Source organism: Engraulis encrasicolus, chromosome 9 (genome assembly GCF_034702125.1).
Source record: "Engraulis encrasicolus isolate BLACKSEA-1 chromosome 9, IST_EnEncr_1.0, whole genome shotgun sequence".
Lineage (NCBI taxonomy): Eukaryota > Metazoa > Chordata > Actinopteri > Clupeiformes > Engraulidae > Engraulis > Engraulis encrasicolus.
This window is the reverse complement of record NC_085865.1, coordinates 52,774-65,169: the sequence shown is the minus strand read 5'-3', so window position 1 is coordinate 65,169 and position 12,396 is coordinate 52,774. Positions and strand designations below refer to the sequence as shown.

At 40.1% G+C, this 12,396-nt stretch overlaps 1 protein-coding gene across 1 annotated transcript in view; it reads left to right on the top strand.

Moving 5' to 3' along the window:
• Positions 1–4,121, top strand: part of LOC134456061 (beta-1,4 N-acetylgalactosaminyltransferase 2-like) — a 45,088-nt gene extending 40,967 nt beyond the window's left edge. The window contains exons 8-10 of the mRNA XM_063207493.1: positions 1,358–1,478; positions 1,861–1,963; positions 3,946–4,121. Coding sequence (XP_063063563.1) covers positions 1,358–1,478; positions 1,861–1,963; positions 3,946–4,121 — 400 coding nt within the window. The remainder of the gene's footprint in view (positions 1–1,357; positions 1,479–1,860; positions 1,964–3,945) is intronic.
• The last annotated feature ends 8,275 nt before the right edge of the window (positions 4,122–12,396 follow it).

Here is a 12,396-nt window from a genome sequence, read left to right as displayed (position 1 = left end):
AGTATGATGGTTTTAGTGTCCTTGAAGAATCTCTGAACTAATTTAAATGTTTACTTTGGGATACAATGTTGTTGGAGGACCCAGCAATCCAAATCCAGACCCAGACTCCCTGTGTCCGAGGCTGAATAACAGTCTAAAAACATTCCCCCACCACTATGTGTAACTGTCGAAACTGCTTAGTCTCATTAGACCAAAGAAGCATTGGACACCTGCCTAGATGATTGTTATTGACCTGGCCTCACCTGGAGCTTTTATTTCAAGAAAGACAGCTGTTAGGGCTTGTCATTATATTGGGCTCTGGGGCCATCATCACAGAAGAACCCTTTTACTGAAGGCGGTGCATATCAAAGTGCTATTGAGCTTTGCCTATGAACATTTGAAAGTCAAAAATTAGTTTTGAAAGTCTCTGCTTTCATCTGATGAGATTCAATTGCACCTGCTTTGATGCATGAATTTTGCTTCTGTCAGGTGAAGAAAGTGATAGTCCTTAATACTTTATAACATGGTTTCCACAATTAAACATGGTGGTGGAAGCATCATTCCGTGGCAGCCTCAGCCACAGGAAACCTTGTTTGGGTCTACGGCACCATAGAAACAGAAGATTATGATAGAATGTGGAAGGTGACCATGCAAAAATATGCTCAGAGAGGAAGCTAAGATCTTCAGTGGATCTTTCAATAAGATAATTAAATAACCCAAAACTTTCATCCAAAATTGTTCAAATGTTCTTCAAGGTTACTAAAACCATGATCATGTTGTGGTTCAGATCTCAATCATTTAGATAGTCTTTGAGGAGTGCTGAAAATGAATGTCCATCCTCAACATCCATGCAATTTGGACCAGGTGAACAATTTGCAATGAAAAAATGGGCCAAAGTCCCTGGTAGGGCATGTGCCATTATAGTTAACTACTAATTGAAGTGCCTGATGTCAGTTTTGGTTCATAAATGGCACTCTATTGACTATTAATGATAAGGGGGCTAATAATTTTGTCCTTGCCATTTTTACCCTTTTTTACTAATTGTGAAAATGGAATAAAATCAAATTCAACTCATTGGACATTATCTCCATCAGTGTATTTGTTTCCAGAATAACAGAAACGGTTCATAATGGTCCTTCTCACTGAGAAATCAAGAGAGATGTCTAATTTCAGGAGGGGGGCTAATAATATCGTCCTCAACTGTACAATGTTGAACTTATTGCTGATGTACATTGTGATCCCTCTTACCAACTCTGCTGTGACGTCCACTAATGTTTGCATCTCTTCATGAGATGACATCCAAATAAAAGTATTAAAATGTGTGTGTGCGTGTGCGTGTGTGTTTGCGTGCGTGTGTGTGTGTGTGTGTGCGCTCACCGCTGGGGGGCTCTGTGTCAGGAAACCGGTTCTACGCTACTCTAGATTACCAGGAGGGCAAGGAAGGAGGGTGTCTGTCCCGGCAGCTGAGCAAGCATCATGGCCAGCTGCCTGGTTTCAAGGTAGTGTTGTGATGTTTATAAACAAACTAATTCTTTTGAGTGGATCCTGTATATGAATGATGAGAACCGAAGCACAGCTAGGGATTCACTTTTTTGTTTTATTTGAGTATGTGACCTTCACGTGATTACTTAAAATTGAGAAGAAGCTCAAGTGTCTCTGCCTCAGAAAGTGGCAGGAATGTTTTTAGAAGGAGGACAGTCAGATGTTCGGACAAGATGGACCACAGGAGGCTTCTTAAATTCTGTCTTCTTTACATTGAATAAAAGTAAAAAAATAAAATAAAAAAAAACATCGAATGAGCCATTGTTAAGGCTCTTTGATTGAACGAGTCACTATGATCCAATCCCATGAAGGAGTCATACATCCCCTTTCTACTTCAAGAACTGTGTGCTGGTGGACGCGGTGGTTAACTTCTTCCTGGCTAGGACAGATGCCGTACGCAGGGTTGGGTTCGACCCCCATTTGAAGCGGACTGCCCACTCCGGTAAGATCATACATTCCATTGTTATTCTCTTTCTCTCTCTCCCCCCCCATCCTAAAGGTGCACTGTGTAAGATTTTTAGTTGTTTATTTCCCGAATTCATGCTACCTTTTTCATGAATACTTACTTACTACCACCATCAAATTCTAAGTATTCATTATGAGAGGGATCTTCTCCATGGTCCGCCATTTAGAATTTTCAGATATAGACATTTGTAGCTGCAAAAATGACTGTACTTGTGCCATACTGGCCTATAAAAGCAAAGAGCAGTATGTTTTTTTTGTTTCAATGTATGCTTGTGCAATTTTAAGCAGTAATACAAATTCAAAATGCAGTATAGCCTATAAAATGACCAGATTTAACAAAAAGGCAAAAAGGGGTGGTGTTCACCTCACTTTAACCCTCAAGCAACCGACCTGTTTTTGCGACTAATCTGACCAAGTGGCGTCATTTATGACCCCAAGGAGTTTATATAGAAATACCACGATATAAATTATTTTTTGGGGTTCATTCAAATTCATTTACATCTTGCACATACTTGTCCCTCATCTAAAGCAAAAAAATTGTGAATTTGAACATTTTATTTTTTTGATAAAAAATTGTCAAACTTATACATTTTTGTAGAAGAAGGTACCGCACACTCTTGTCCATCGTGCTGCAATTTATTGACAAAACGTTTCGGCCCGTATGACCTGCAATTTATTAACAAAACAACATTTCGGCCCGTATGGCCTTTCTCAAGTTGAATTGCAGGCTATGTTTACACAAGGAACTGGCCATTTAAAAATATACATTTTTTTTATATTCAATTTGTAATTTTTCAATATATGATCATTCATATTCTGGGGGTTGTTGTATTACATGCTGTTTGTGTAATTTGTAGAGCCAGAAAAGAGCTTTCAAATAACACCACGGACATATTTTTGTGACTTACACTGACTGATATAATCAAGGATGAATGCATAGTGACCCTCATATGTAAGCCTTCGCTAGTCTGTTTCTCCCTTAATATTGGTCAGACTCACACAAATGCAGTTATTGGGTGCTACCTTGCTACTAAACAGGCACAGCAAGTATGATTGAATTGTTGAGTCCCAAAGTGTCTGATTTCACGTGAAATGACCCAGAAGATAAATATGTATCAGAAGAAAGTGAAGCACAGAAATAGGTTTATTGTGGCGTTTGTATCCTCTGCCTATGGGTTCCTAATCAGCAATATGATAGTAATTCAGTGTCTGATAATTCGAATGTCATTTGTCCAGTTAATTGATCAAAAACGGTCAAAACATGGTTAATATCATGTATTATCCCTGTTCCAGTAATATACATACAACTAAAAGACATTGACGTTTTTTTTTGTATTACCTGTAATGCACAGTGTTGCCTTGAGGCAACATACCAATATCTGAGGGGGGGGGGGGGGGGGGGGGGGGGGGCGGGGCGTTAGTAGCCCCATCTTCATATTGAAAATTCATGCAGTAGAGGCAGGTGTGAATTAATGCACGGGCCTACCGGGCCCAGGCCTAGGACCCACACTGGCCTTCAAAACCACCGTTGCAGTAATAATCTTTCCAAGGTGCTTCAAGTACCAGCCAATATAGTGTATAATGAACTGGTATAGTCCCTAATAGTCCCTAGGCCAAGCCAGGTACAGGGGCCCAAAGGGTGTGTGTAGGCCTACCTATTGTTTGGTGGATTCTGCATTTTAAATGCTGCTTTTGGTCTTTCAGTCATGACTGATGGGTAGCAAATCTCAGCACAGCATCTCATGCATGACCATATGACATTAACTTTGTGATCTCAACATCTCAAATCTGAGGGAGTGAGTGAGATGGGATTTGCCATTCCTTGCCCTAAAATTGATTAGAATGCAGGAGATTGCATCTAAAAACTGCAAAATTTACAGGGGGAGGGACCACACCTCCCTACATAAATTGTGTTAATTAATTAATGTGTGTGTGTGCGTGTGTGCGTGTGTGTCCTAGAGTTCTTCGTAGATGGCCTTGGGCGTCTACTGGTGGCATCCTGTGGGCACCTGGTGATTGGTCACCAAGGCCACCAACCAAACCGTGGACAATACGACCAGTTCCGCCACACTCCACATGATGATATGACCACCAAAAGTCACCTGACTTACTTCAAGAATTATCGCAATTGTTAAATGATATAAGCTTCAAACTTCTATATAAAGTTAATAACTAGCAATACTGCCCTACAATATCAGAACGCAGTATCTTGAAAATGGTCGAAAATGGGTTTAGACCGGAAATTGGCTTTAAAATACCTTCTTTTTCTTGTGTTAAAAACTTTTGGTCCAACTTAGTCCCGTTTCAGAAAAAAACGATAAAAAACGATTATACTGCGCTTTTTGGTTTTAGGAGGTGTTGTCGTACTAGCCAAGAACCCAGTATATTGCGCAATATATTGCACTTCTCTATTGACACAGTGGTTTTGGTGTAGACAGTAATACCACAACAGAGCGCAGTATAATGATTTTTCAGCTAAAAAGTAATGAGAATGTTTTTTCTGTTGTTTTTTTCTTGTGTGCATAAATTTCCACCATAAAAAAGCATTATATGGAAGTGTCATCAACACTTTACCTCCAACACAGTTGCGTGGCCAGAAAGGAAACTTTAACCCTCTACTGCATGGGGTTGCCATATGGCAACCGTAAACTTTTTCCAGTTTTTCTAATAGAGGGTGCACTATAACCTGTTTATTTATACTTATTTGTGATAAGACAGCCTTTTACTTTGAAACCAAAAAAACTTTTCAGGTCACATGATTAAGAAATAAACACAGGAAGCCCTTTTTCATCACCTACTTTTGTGTGTGGAGGTCATCGCTCGAGGCCTCCATAAACCAAGGTATTACTCTGATTTCAGCCCAAAATATTGTTATAAAAAAATACAAACACTATCTGGAATATGTAAACTGTTATTTTTCAACATTAAAACAACTTTAGATGCAAAGGTTTTTTTGGAAAAAGGTAAAATGTTATGGTTGCCATATGGCAACTTCATGCAGTTATGGAACAACATTGTTGGCCATTCACCCCAATCAACCCCATTGGAATGACTTAGAATTAGATTAGTATGAGGCTATTTTTACAGATTTTTTTTTTATAATTTGTGTGCCAAATTAATCCTTTGTACTTATATTTGTATATTTTAGACATTTTTAATGTGAAACTGCATTGTAAATGTTTGCAAACAAGTGTAAACAACCTTTTCGGAAGCTTTCAAGTCAATGTTTGTACATGTCTATGGGCCGTATTGTAGACCAAATTTTGCTATTTTACAGAAAATATTTTCACTAAATACTAAAAATATACATTTTTATTTATGTCATTTAATGAGTTTTAACATTTGGAAAGTAATATATTGAAGATTTATGAAGGGAAAATTCTCTTTTTAAGGAAAAACCTGATTTTAAACAAGATTCCACGACTGCATGAAGTTGCCATATGGCAACCATTAGCTAAAAACTTAATTTAAAATAAAAATTAAAAAAATGTTTTGGAAATCTATTATTTAAGTCATTTTAACACTAAAAAAGCACTGAAACATTTTTTACACTGTAATAATAATAATTCATGTAGATTCATTAAGGGGTTAAAGCCTTTTTTCTCAGTTTGCCATTTCGAATTATACTGCGCTCTGAAATTGTAGGGCAGAATAGAGCACACTGTCTTGTTTACAGTTAACACTACAAGATAAACAATGCTTTTAAATAAATTATCTGTAGTGTAAACATCATTCCAATTAAGAAATTAAAAGTTCAGAAGTTGTTCGGTCCAAGAAATGAAATGAGTAATAAAAAAAAAGGACAGTAAGCAGTGTGCTGTGTTTTCTGAACTTTCTGAATTTGTATCAAGTTGTCAGCCTCATACCTACACCTGTGTTACTTTAGGGTTTGTTCACAAGGACTATTTCGACACCTTTAACACCATGTTAAAGGAGAATTCCGGCCAATTGCAACAGGCAGTTTTATAGCCAAGTTTTTCATTGCCCAGTCATGGTAAGCAGGGCAGTTGATTAGATTCCTGGCCTGCCAGGTTGGTGGGGGAAGTTATTAACCAGTGTTGACCCTGAGCTGTTACTGTTACTCTATATAGTATAATTACAATAGATTGATTCAATAGCCGTTTGAAAAAATATTTGGTCATTATTTTCTTTTTTAGCCCTATTGTTTTTTCTACGGGCCGCATTGTGTGAGGAGGCGGGCCGCATGTGGCCCCTGGGCCTCCAGTTGCCCATCCCTGCTCTATATCTATTCTGCTATTCCAAAGTGGTTACACTCCATGTACAGTATTTGCTATTACTCCATTGCTCCACGTACCCCCTGAGGTGTGCTCACGTACCCCTAGTGGTACACGTACCCCTGGTTGGGAAACACTGGTATAGGGACTGACGTGCATAATTAGAAAGCCCATTGGGAAACTCCAACTCCCATTGTCATTGTGACACAGCACTCCACAGCACACAAGTGAACACTGCACACTGCACACAACGAAATTGCATTTATGCCTCACCCGTGCAAAGGGGCAGCCCTCAGTGGCGCCCCATGGGGAGCAGTGCGGTGGGACGGTACCATGCTCAGGGTACCTCAGTCATGGAGGAGGATGGGGGAGAGCACTGGTTGATTACTCCCCCCACCAACCTGGCGGGTCGGGAGTTGAACCAGCAACCTCTGGGATGCAAGTCTGACACCCTAACCGCTCACCCATGACTGCCCGATTAGCTCCAAGGGAACAGGGTTAATTGGGGGGGGAGTGCATAATTAGCTCCAAGGGAACAGGATTAATGGGGGGGGGCGGTGCATAATTAGCTCCAAGGGAACAGGATTAATGGGGGGGGAGTGCATAATTAGCTCCAAGGGAACAGGGTTAATGGGGGGGGGAGTGCATAATTAGCTCCAAGCGAACAGGGTTAATGGGGGGGGGGGGTGCATAATTAGCTCCAAGGGAACAGGATTAATGGGGGGGGGCGGGGTAATAAGGTGCTACAGTTGTCATCAGTTGTTGGATTATCTTAAAATGTTATTGCTGTAGAAGCCCAGATATCCTTTATGCTTTGCTGTCAGCTGTTTGTTTGATCTGGTGACCCACACTTCACTCTTCAATATACCCTGTAGATTTTCATGCCACGTTTTTGGTGCTTTGGTGGTATGGACATTCTAACTCATCAGAAATGAAACCCCATTGAAAATGTTGTAACATAGGTGTAACTATTGTGAATAAAATAAAAAATAAAAATTCAAGAACAAAAATGCTTATCAACATGTATTCCACTCCTCTACAGTGACAAGCCAGGTAAAAATGCATCTTTTTTATTTATTATATCGGATTTTAGAGGTTTTTTTTTTTATATACTTAGGGGTACGCGTACAAAACAAGAACCTTAAACCCTTGACAAAAACATTAAAACCAATAATCCATTAGAGGGTGGTTGACGTTTAAGGGCGTAACGCAAAAAAAAAAATCCAATTCCTGAAAAACAATGATGGAAAAAATGGGAAAAAAATAGAAAAAATAAAGCACTTAATGGTCCATGGAATTTCGCCTAATGTTTGTCATTCTTTGGAAAATATGTCCTGAGGTGTGACATCCTTGGTGTGACATGTCTATAAGATACAATAAAATTATTAATATTCTAAATATAAACATATCCCCCATGCTCTTTGTACTATTGTTCCTTTAACCCCCACCCTCCACACACACTACTTTTTAACTATTTTAGTTGTTTATTTTCAGAATTGATGCTATCCGTTCACTAATGTTCCCTTTTTCATAAATGCTTACCACCACCATCAAGTTCTAAGTATTCATTATGATGGGAAAATTGCACTTTTCATACATGAAAGGGGGGATCTTCTCCATGGTCCGCCATTTTGAATTTCCAAAAATAGCAATTTTTAGCTGCAAAAATTACTCTACTTGGACCATATTAGAAAATATTTGTTTATTACTTAGTAAACTTTCATGTAAATATCAAATTTGGCGATAGCCAACCCAGTTTCAATCAGCAGCATAGTTGCAGTAACTTTTTTGACCATTTCCTGCACAGTGTCCCTTTAAACTTCCAGACCACTCTCCAATCCATCATTTGCATGTGACGTCAAACGTTCTAGTGGAAGGCTACTGGACGGCAAGTGAACGTCAGAGTGCCGCATTAATGAATGGATTCCTATGGGACTCGCAACGTTTAGTAACTCATAACGTAACTTGGATCACCAAAAAACTAAACACCATAAACACCCATTGTGCTGTTTGTTACAAAAACAGATAGGGTTACAAACCATGCGTGACTTTTCACTGGATCTCAAAATAAAACGAGAAAGCTGAGGTGAATTGCATCAACCAACTGGAAAACCATCAAACTAGCATACTTGAGTATCTGGATGAGCAGCACCACGGTAAGTTTCTCATTTGCCATCCTTTATAATCATTTGTCTCTTAATTCGTGAACGCTAGTTAATTTTAAGTCTAATGTGCAATTTCAGTGGCTTTTTTCTGTGTTAACGTTAATTAGCAGCATCATTGCGCTATAGACGTATGCTAAGATATTGCAGGCTGTAACGTAAGTACGGAATTCATAAAGCTCTTGGTGAAATAGCAAGGCTATGACGTTCATACTGTTAAGGTTCAAATGTAAAAATAAACCATGTGTACATCTCTAGCGCTGATTTCTCTAGGCCTTTTCTCCAGCATGATGCTGTAGGGGTAATTGCAGTTATGCAATTGAAATTACATTTAATGGGTTTGACGAATAAATCCTCATACCATGGGTAACCAAAATATGTAGGAACAATCGGAGATTTATCAATTATGACTTATGTAATAAGCTCGACTTATGTAATAAGTCACAATTAATCAATCAAAAATGTAAATAAATCAGTCTCATTAATAAATCAGTCTCATAAATAAATCAGTCTCATAAGTAAATCAGTCTCATTTGATTTGGATATTAATCTCAGTATTTCACAATGAATTGCAAAAGATAAAGACTTATAGGAGTACTTGTACACGTTGTGATTGGCAGTACAATGAAGCAGTCACCTTCAAAGGTATGAGACTTAAACCTAACTGTTCACTGTGACGGTCAACACAAGGGGCACAAAACTCAGTTGCAGGGCCAAAGTTCTAAGTAAGTTGATTCCGTACGTACACAATGCAATAACAGACAAAATGCAACAAGATCAAATGAATAAATTTTATTAACTACCAAGTAGCCTAATCTAAATAAAGCACTACATTCAATGTTGGTTAAATGGAATAATACAAACATAAGGCGCAAATACTATAAAACAAGTAAAGAAAATAAAAGAAGAAAAGAAAGAAGAAAAGAGAGAGGGAGAAAGAGAGGCTTCTAGCCTGTGTTTGTGTGTGTGTGTGTGTGTTGTAGGTGGGGTGCGTGTGTGTTCTTGGGGCACGAAATGGCGTACCAAACGCGTGTGTGTGTTTGTTCAAGCCAAGCTAACATTGGCTACAGAAAGTTCAGGCAGAACAAAAGGCTGTGGTAGCTAGTGGCTACCTAGTCTAAGGTAATAGCAGGTAGAGCTAGCTCTCCGGTGAGACTAGGGGCCTGCAACGGTGTCTGGGATTTCTGTAATTAATGTACGCTATTCCGAAGGGAAGAGAGAGAGAAAGAACCGAGACAGAGCAGGGAGTGAGAGACGGGTTGTCTAGAGCAATATCTGTAGTCGACTACAAATATGGCAACTCACATGTGTGGGGAAATATTGTCTAGGTATGGGAATGCACACAGAGCCGGCTAGCGTTAGCTAGCACGAGCTCAGGAAGTTTGCAGGGAGCACAGGACAATTAATGACTGTCTGGCGGACAGTACAGTGAGAAGATTCTACTCAAATTGTACCGAGAGGCACGGGGTTGTCCTGGGGTTTCTACAAACGTGATTATTCTCGAGGGAGAGGGAGAGAGGAAAAGGGAGAGAGAGAGAGAAGCGGTGACTGTGTGTCAGTAGGAACAGCGTATGCTGTGGAGATTAGCAGCTGGCTAGCTAATCAAGGCAGGGCCGGTTGAGGCCGTGAACACAGTATCAAAATAATAAACACGCGCGCGCACAGATGTTTAGAAATTGCACGATCGCATTCGAGAGGTTCACGGAGCGTTCCGAGCATTTATATGCGTCCAAACAATGCTTGAAAACACTCCGATCGTTTCGAATGAGACGTAGCAACTAGTAAACAACCGGGAGAGTTAGTGATAGCAGATTGCTAACTAAACAGAAGGGAGACAAAAGGGGATCAGACATGTATATGAAAATCAGCTAAGCTTACTTCAAAACATATCTAAACTGACAGTAGAGTAATATTGCCCAGATATGCCTACTGTGAAGGAGATGAAAAGGCTTCCAGCCTTCTCAGGAGAGAGTGGTTATCCTCGGAGGTTGTGGTCGGCTTGTTCAACACAGCACTCGCAGTCTGTGTCCAAGGCGTCCGATGCTCGATGTGTAGGCGAATGGTCCAACAGCACACGCAGTCTGCTAGGTCCAAACGTCCGGTCCGATTCTCGCTCCAGCGAGATAGGAAGGGTTGGGAAAAGTTGCACGCACAGTCCGGCCGTGCGATGCTTTAGGCGTGAAACAATTGATGCATCAAAGTTCCACAAATGAATCCGGATGAAGTCTTGAGCAGGAACGTCCAGGCTACCGACTTATTAATGGGCTACTGCCTTCCAACAGTAGAAACCAAAGACTCTGTTGTCTCTGATTGAAACTTTGCAAAGAAAATGAACTTACAGCTGTTTAGGGATGAACTAAGCGTTACATTATCTGTATTCGGCCTAAATATCAGATAAAAGCTATGTTCAAAGTTTTGTGTGCACAGTCTCTTGTACTGCACGGCAGCGCAGCTCCGTTCTGCTTCACAGCGAACGGAAAAGAGAGACCGTATACTTCTTCTTCTTCTTCTTGTGGTTTTTATTGGCGGTTGGCATACGCAGTGTTGCATTACCGCCACCAACTATATAGGCTAACTATGCAACTACAAGGGGTGGAGCTTCGACGGAGGAATGACAAAAAGAAAAAAAAAAAAAAAAAGAAAAGAAAAAAAAAAAAAGAAAAGGAACGGGAGAGACCGTATAGTTTGTAGCATGATTTTGTATAGCTTACTGTAGATCACTGTAAGGGGCGTCCTTCAGTGGTACATTGTAAACAGTCTTTTGGGCTCAGCGCCCTCTAGTGGAAGGGAGGAGAAATGGCTGGGAGACCCTACAATGCTGTCATGAAATGCCAATCACCTTATCCATGCTGGCCTATTTATAATGAGCCTAACATGGATGACAACACAACAAAGTGATGGACTTTATATTATTGACAAGGAAATCGAGACATCAAGTCCACCACTTTGTTGTGTCGTCATCCAAATTATCTGCCCTCTGAAATCACACACATCAGAGGCTTAATGGTTTGGGAAGTGGTATTAAGATTGGAGGGTTGCAGGTTCAAATCCCATCCTACACCTCTCCCTTCACCTCCCATCCAGGCTGAAGTACCCTTGAGCAAGGCACCAAGCCCCATGCTGCAGGGACAGTTAACAATTCACTGTGAGTAACGAAGTTGCTTTGGATAAGTGTCAGCTAAGTGTTATCTTTCTGTTTCTCCAGATGAGAAGAGCGATGATCTGATGTCATGACACATTGGATGTATGGAAGAGCCAGAGGTCCAGCACACCAAGCCAAGTTTAGCCGATTTCAACCTCTTAATCACACCAACTCAATGTAGTTATCAGTTCAATCAGTGGCTCAAAGACTTTATTTTTAGACACAAAGTACAAATACATTTCAAGGTTATGTAGGTGATGGGAGGGGATATCTATTCTGGGGTGGACATGTACAATAGACGTGCAAGTACTTATTTATATTAATAAATGGTTATCTGAACTAGGCCTGTAATAGTCAACCCATTGATGCTGGATGCTGTGTACACGTTGTATTGACCTAGGTGCCTGGAGCGACACAGCATTCAGGCATGACATATTAGATTTTTTTAGATTAAAAATGTGGGTATGTTAGAGCATGTGCTTCAGAGACTTATTTAGTTATTTGTTTTTTTTTTTAAAGGATGAGGGCACCTTTCTTAAAAAGGGCATAGGCAATTAGCTGGTATTTTTTACAGGTGCCGGCTAAAATGGGCTGATAGTATTTACATACATCACTATCCCCATACCAGTATACCCATGTCACCTGAGATATACATTTAGTGGAGACAATATAATTAGTTAGACTAGACTGAAGATTGACAGGCGGTCATGGGTAAGTGGTTAGAGTGTGTCAGCCTTGTATCCCAAAGGTTGCCGGTTGGACTCCCGACTCACCAGGGGTCCGTTTCTCGATTCTTGCCTTTGCTAACCGTCTTAAGTCGGTCTTGAGTTGGTCGTAAGTTGGTCTTGAGTTGGTCTTAAGTTGGTCTTAA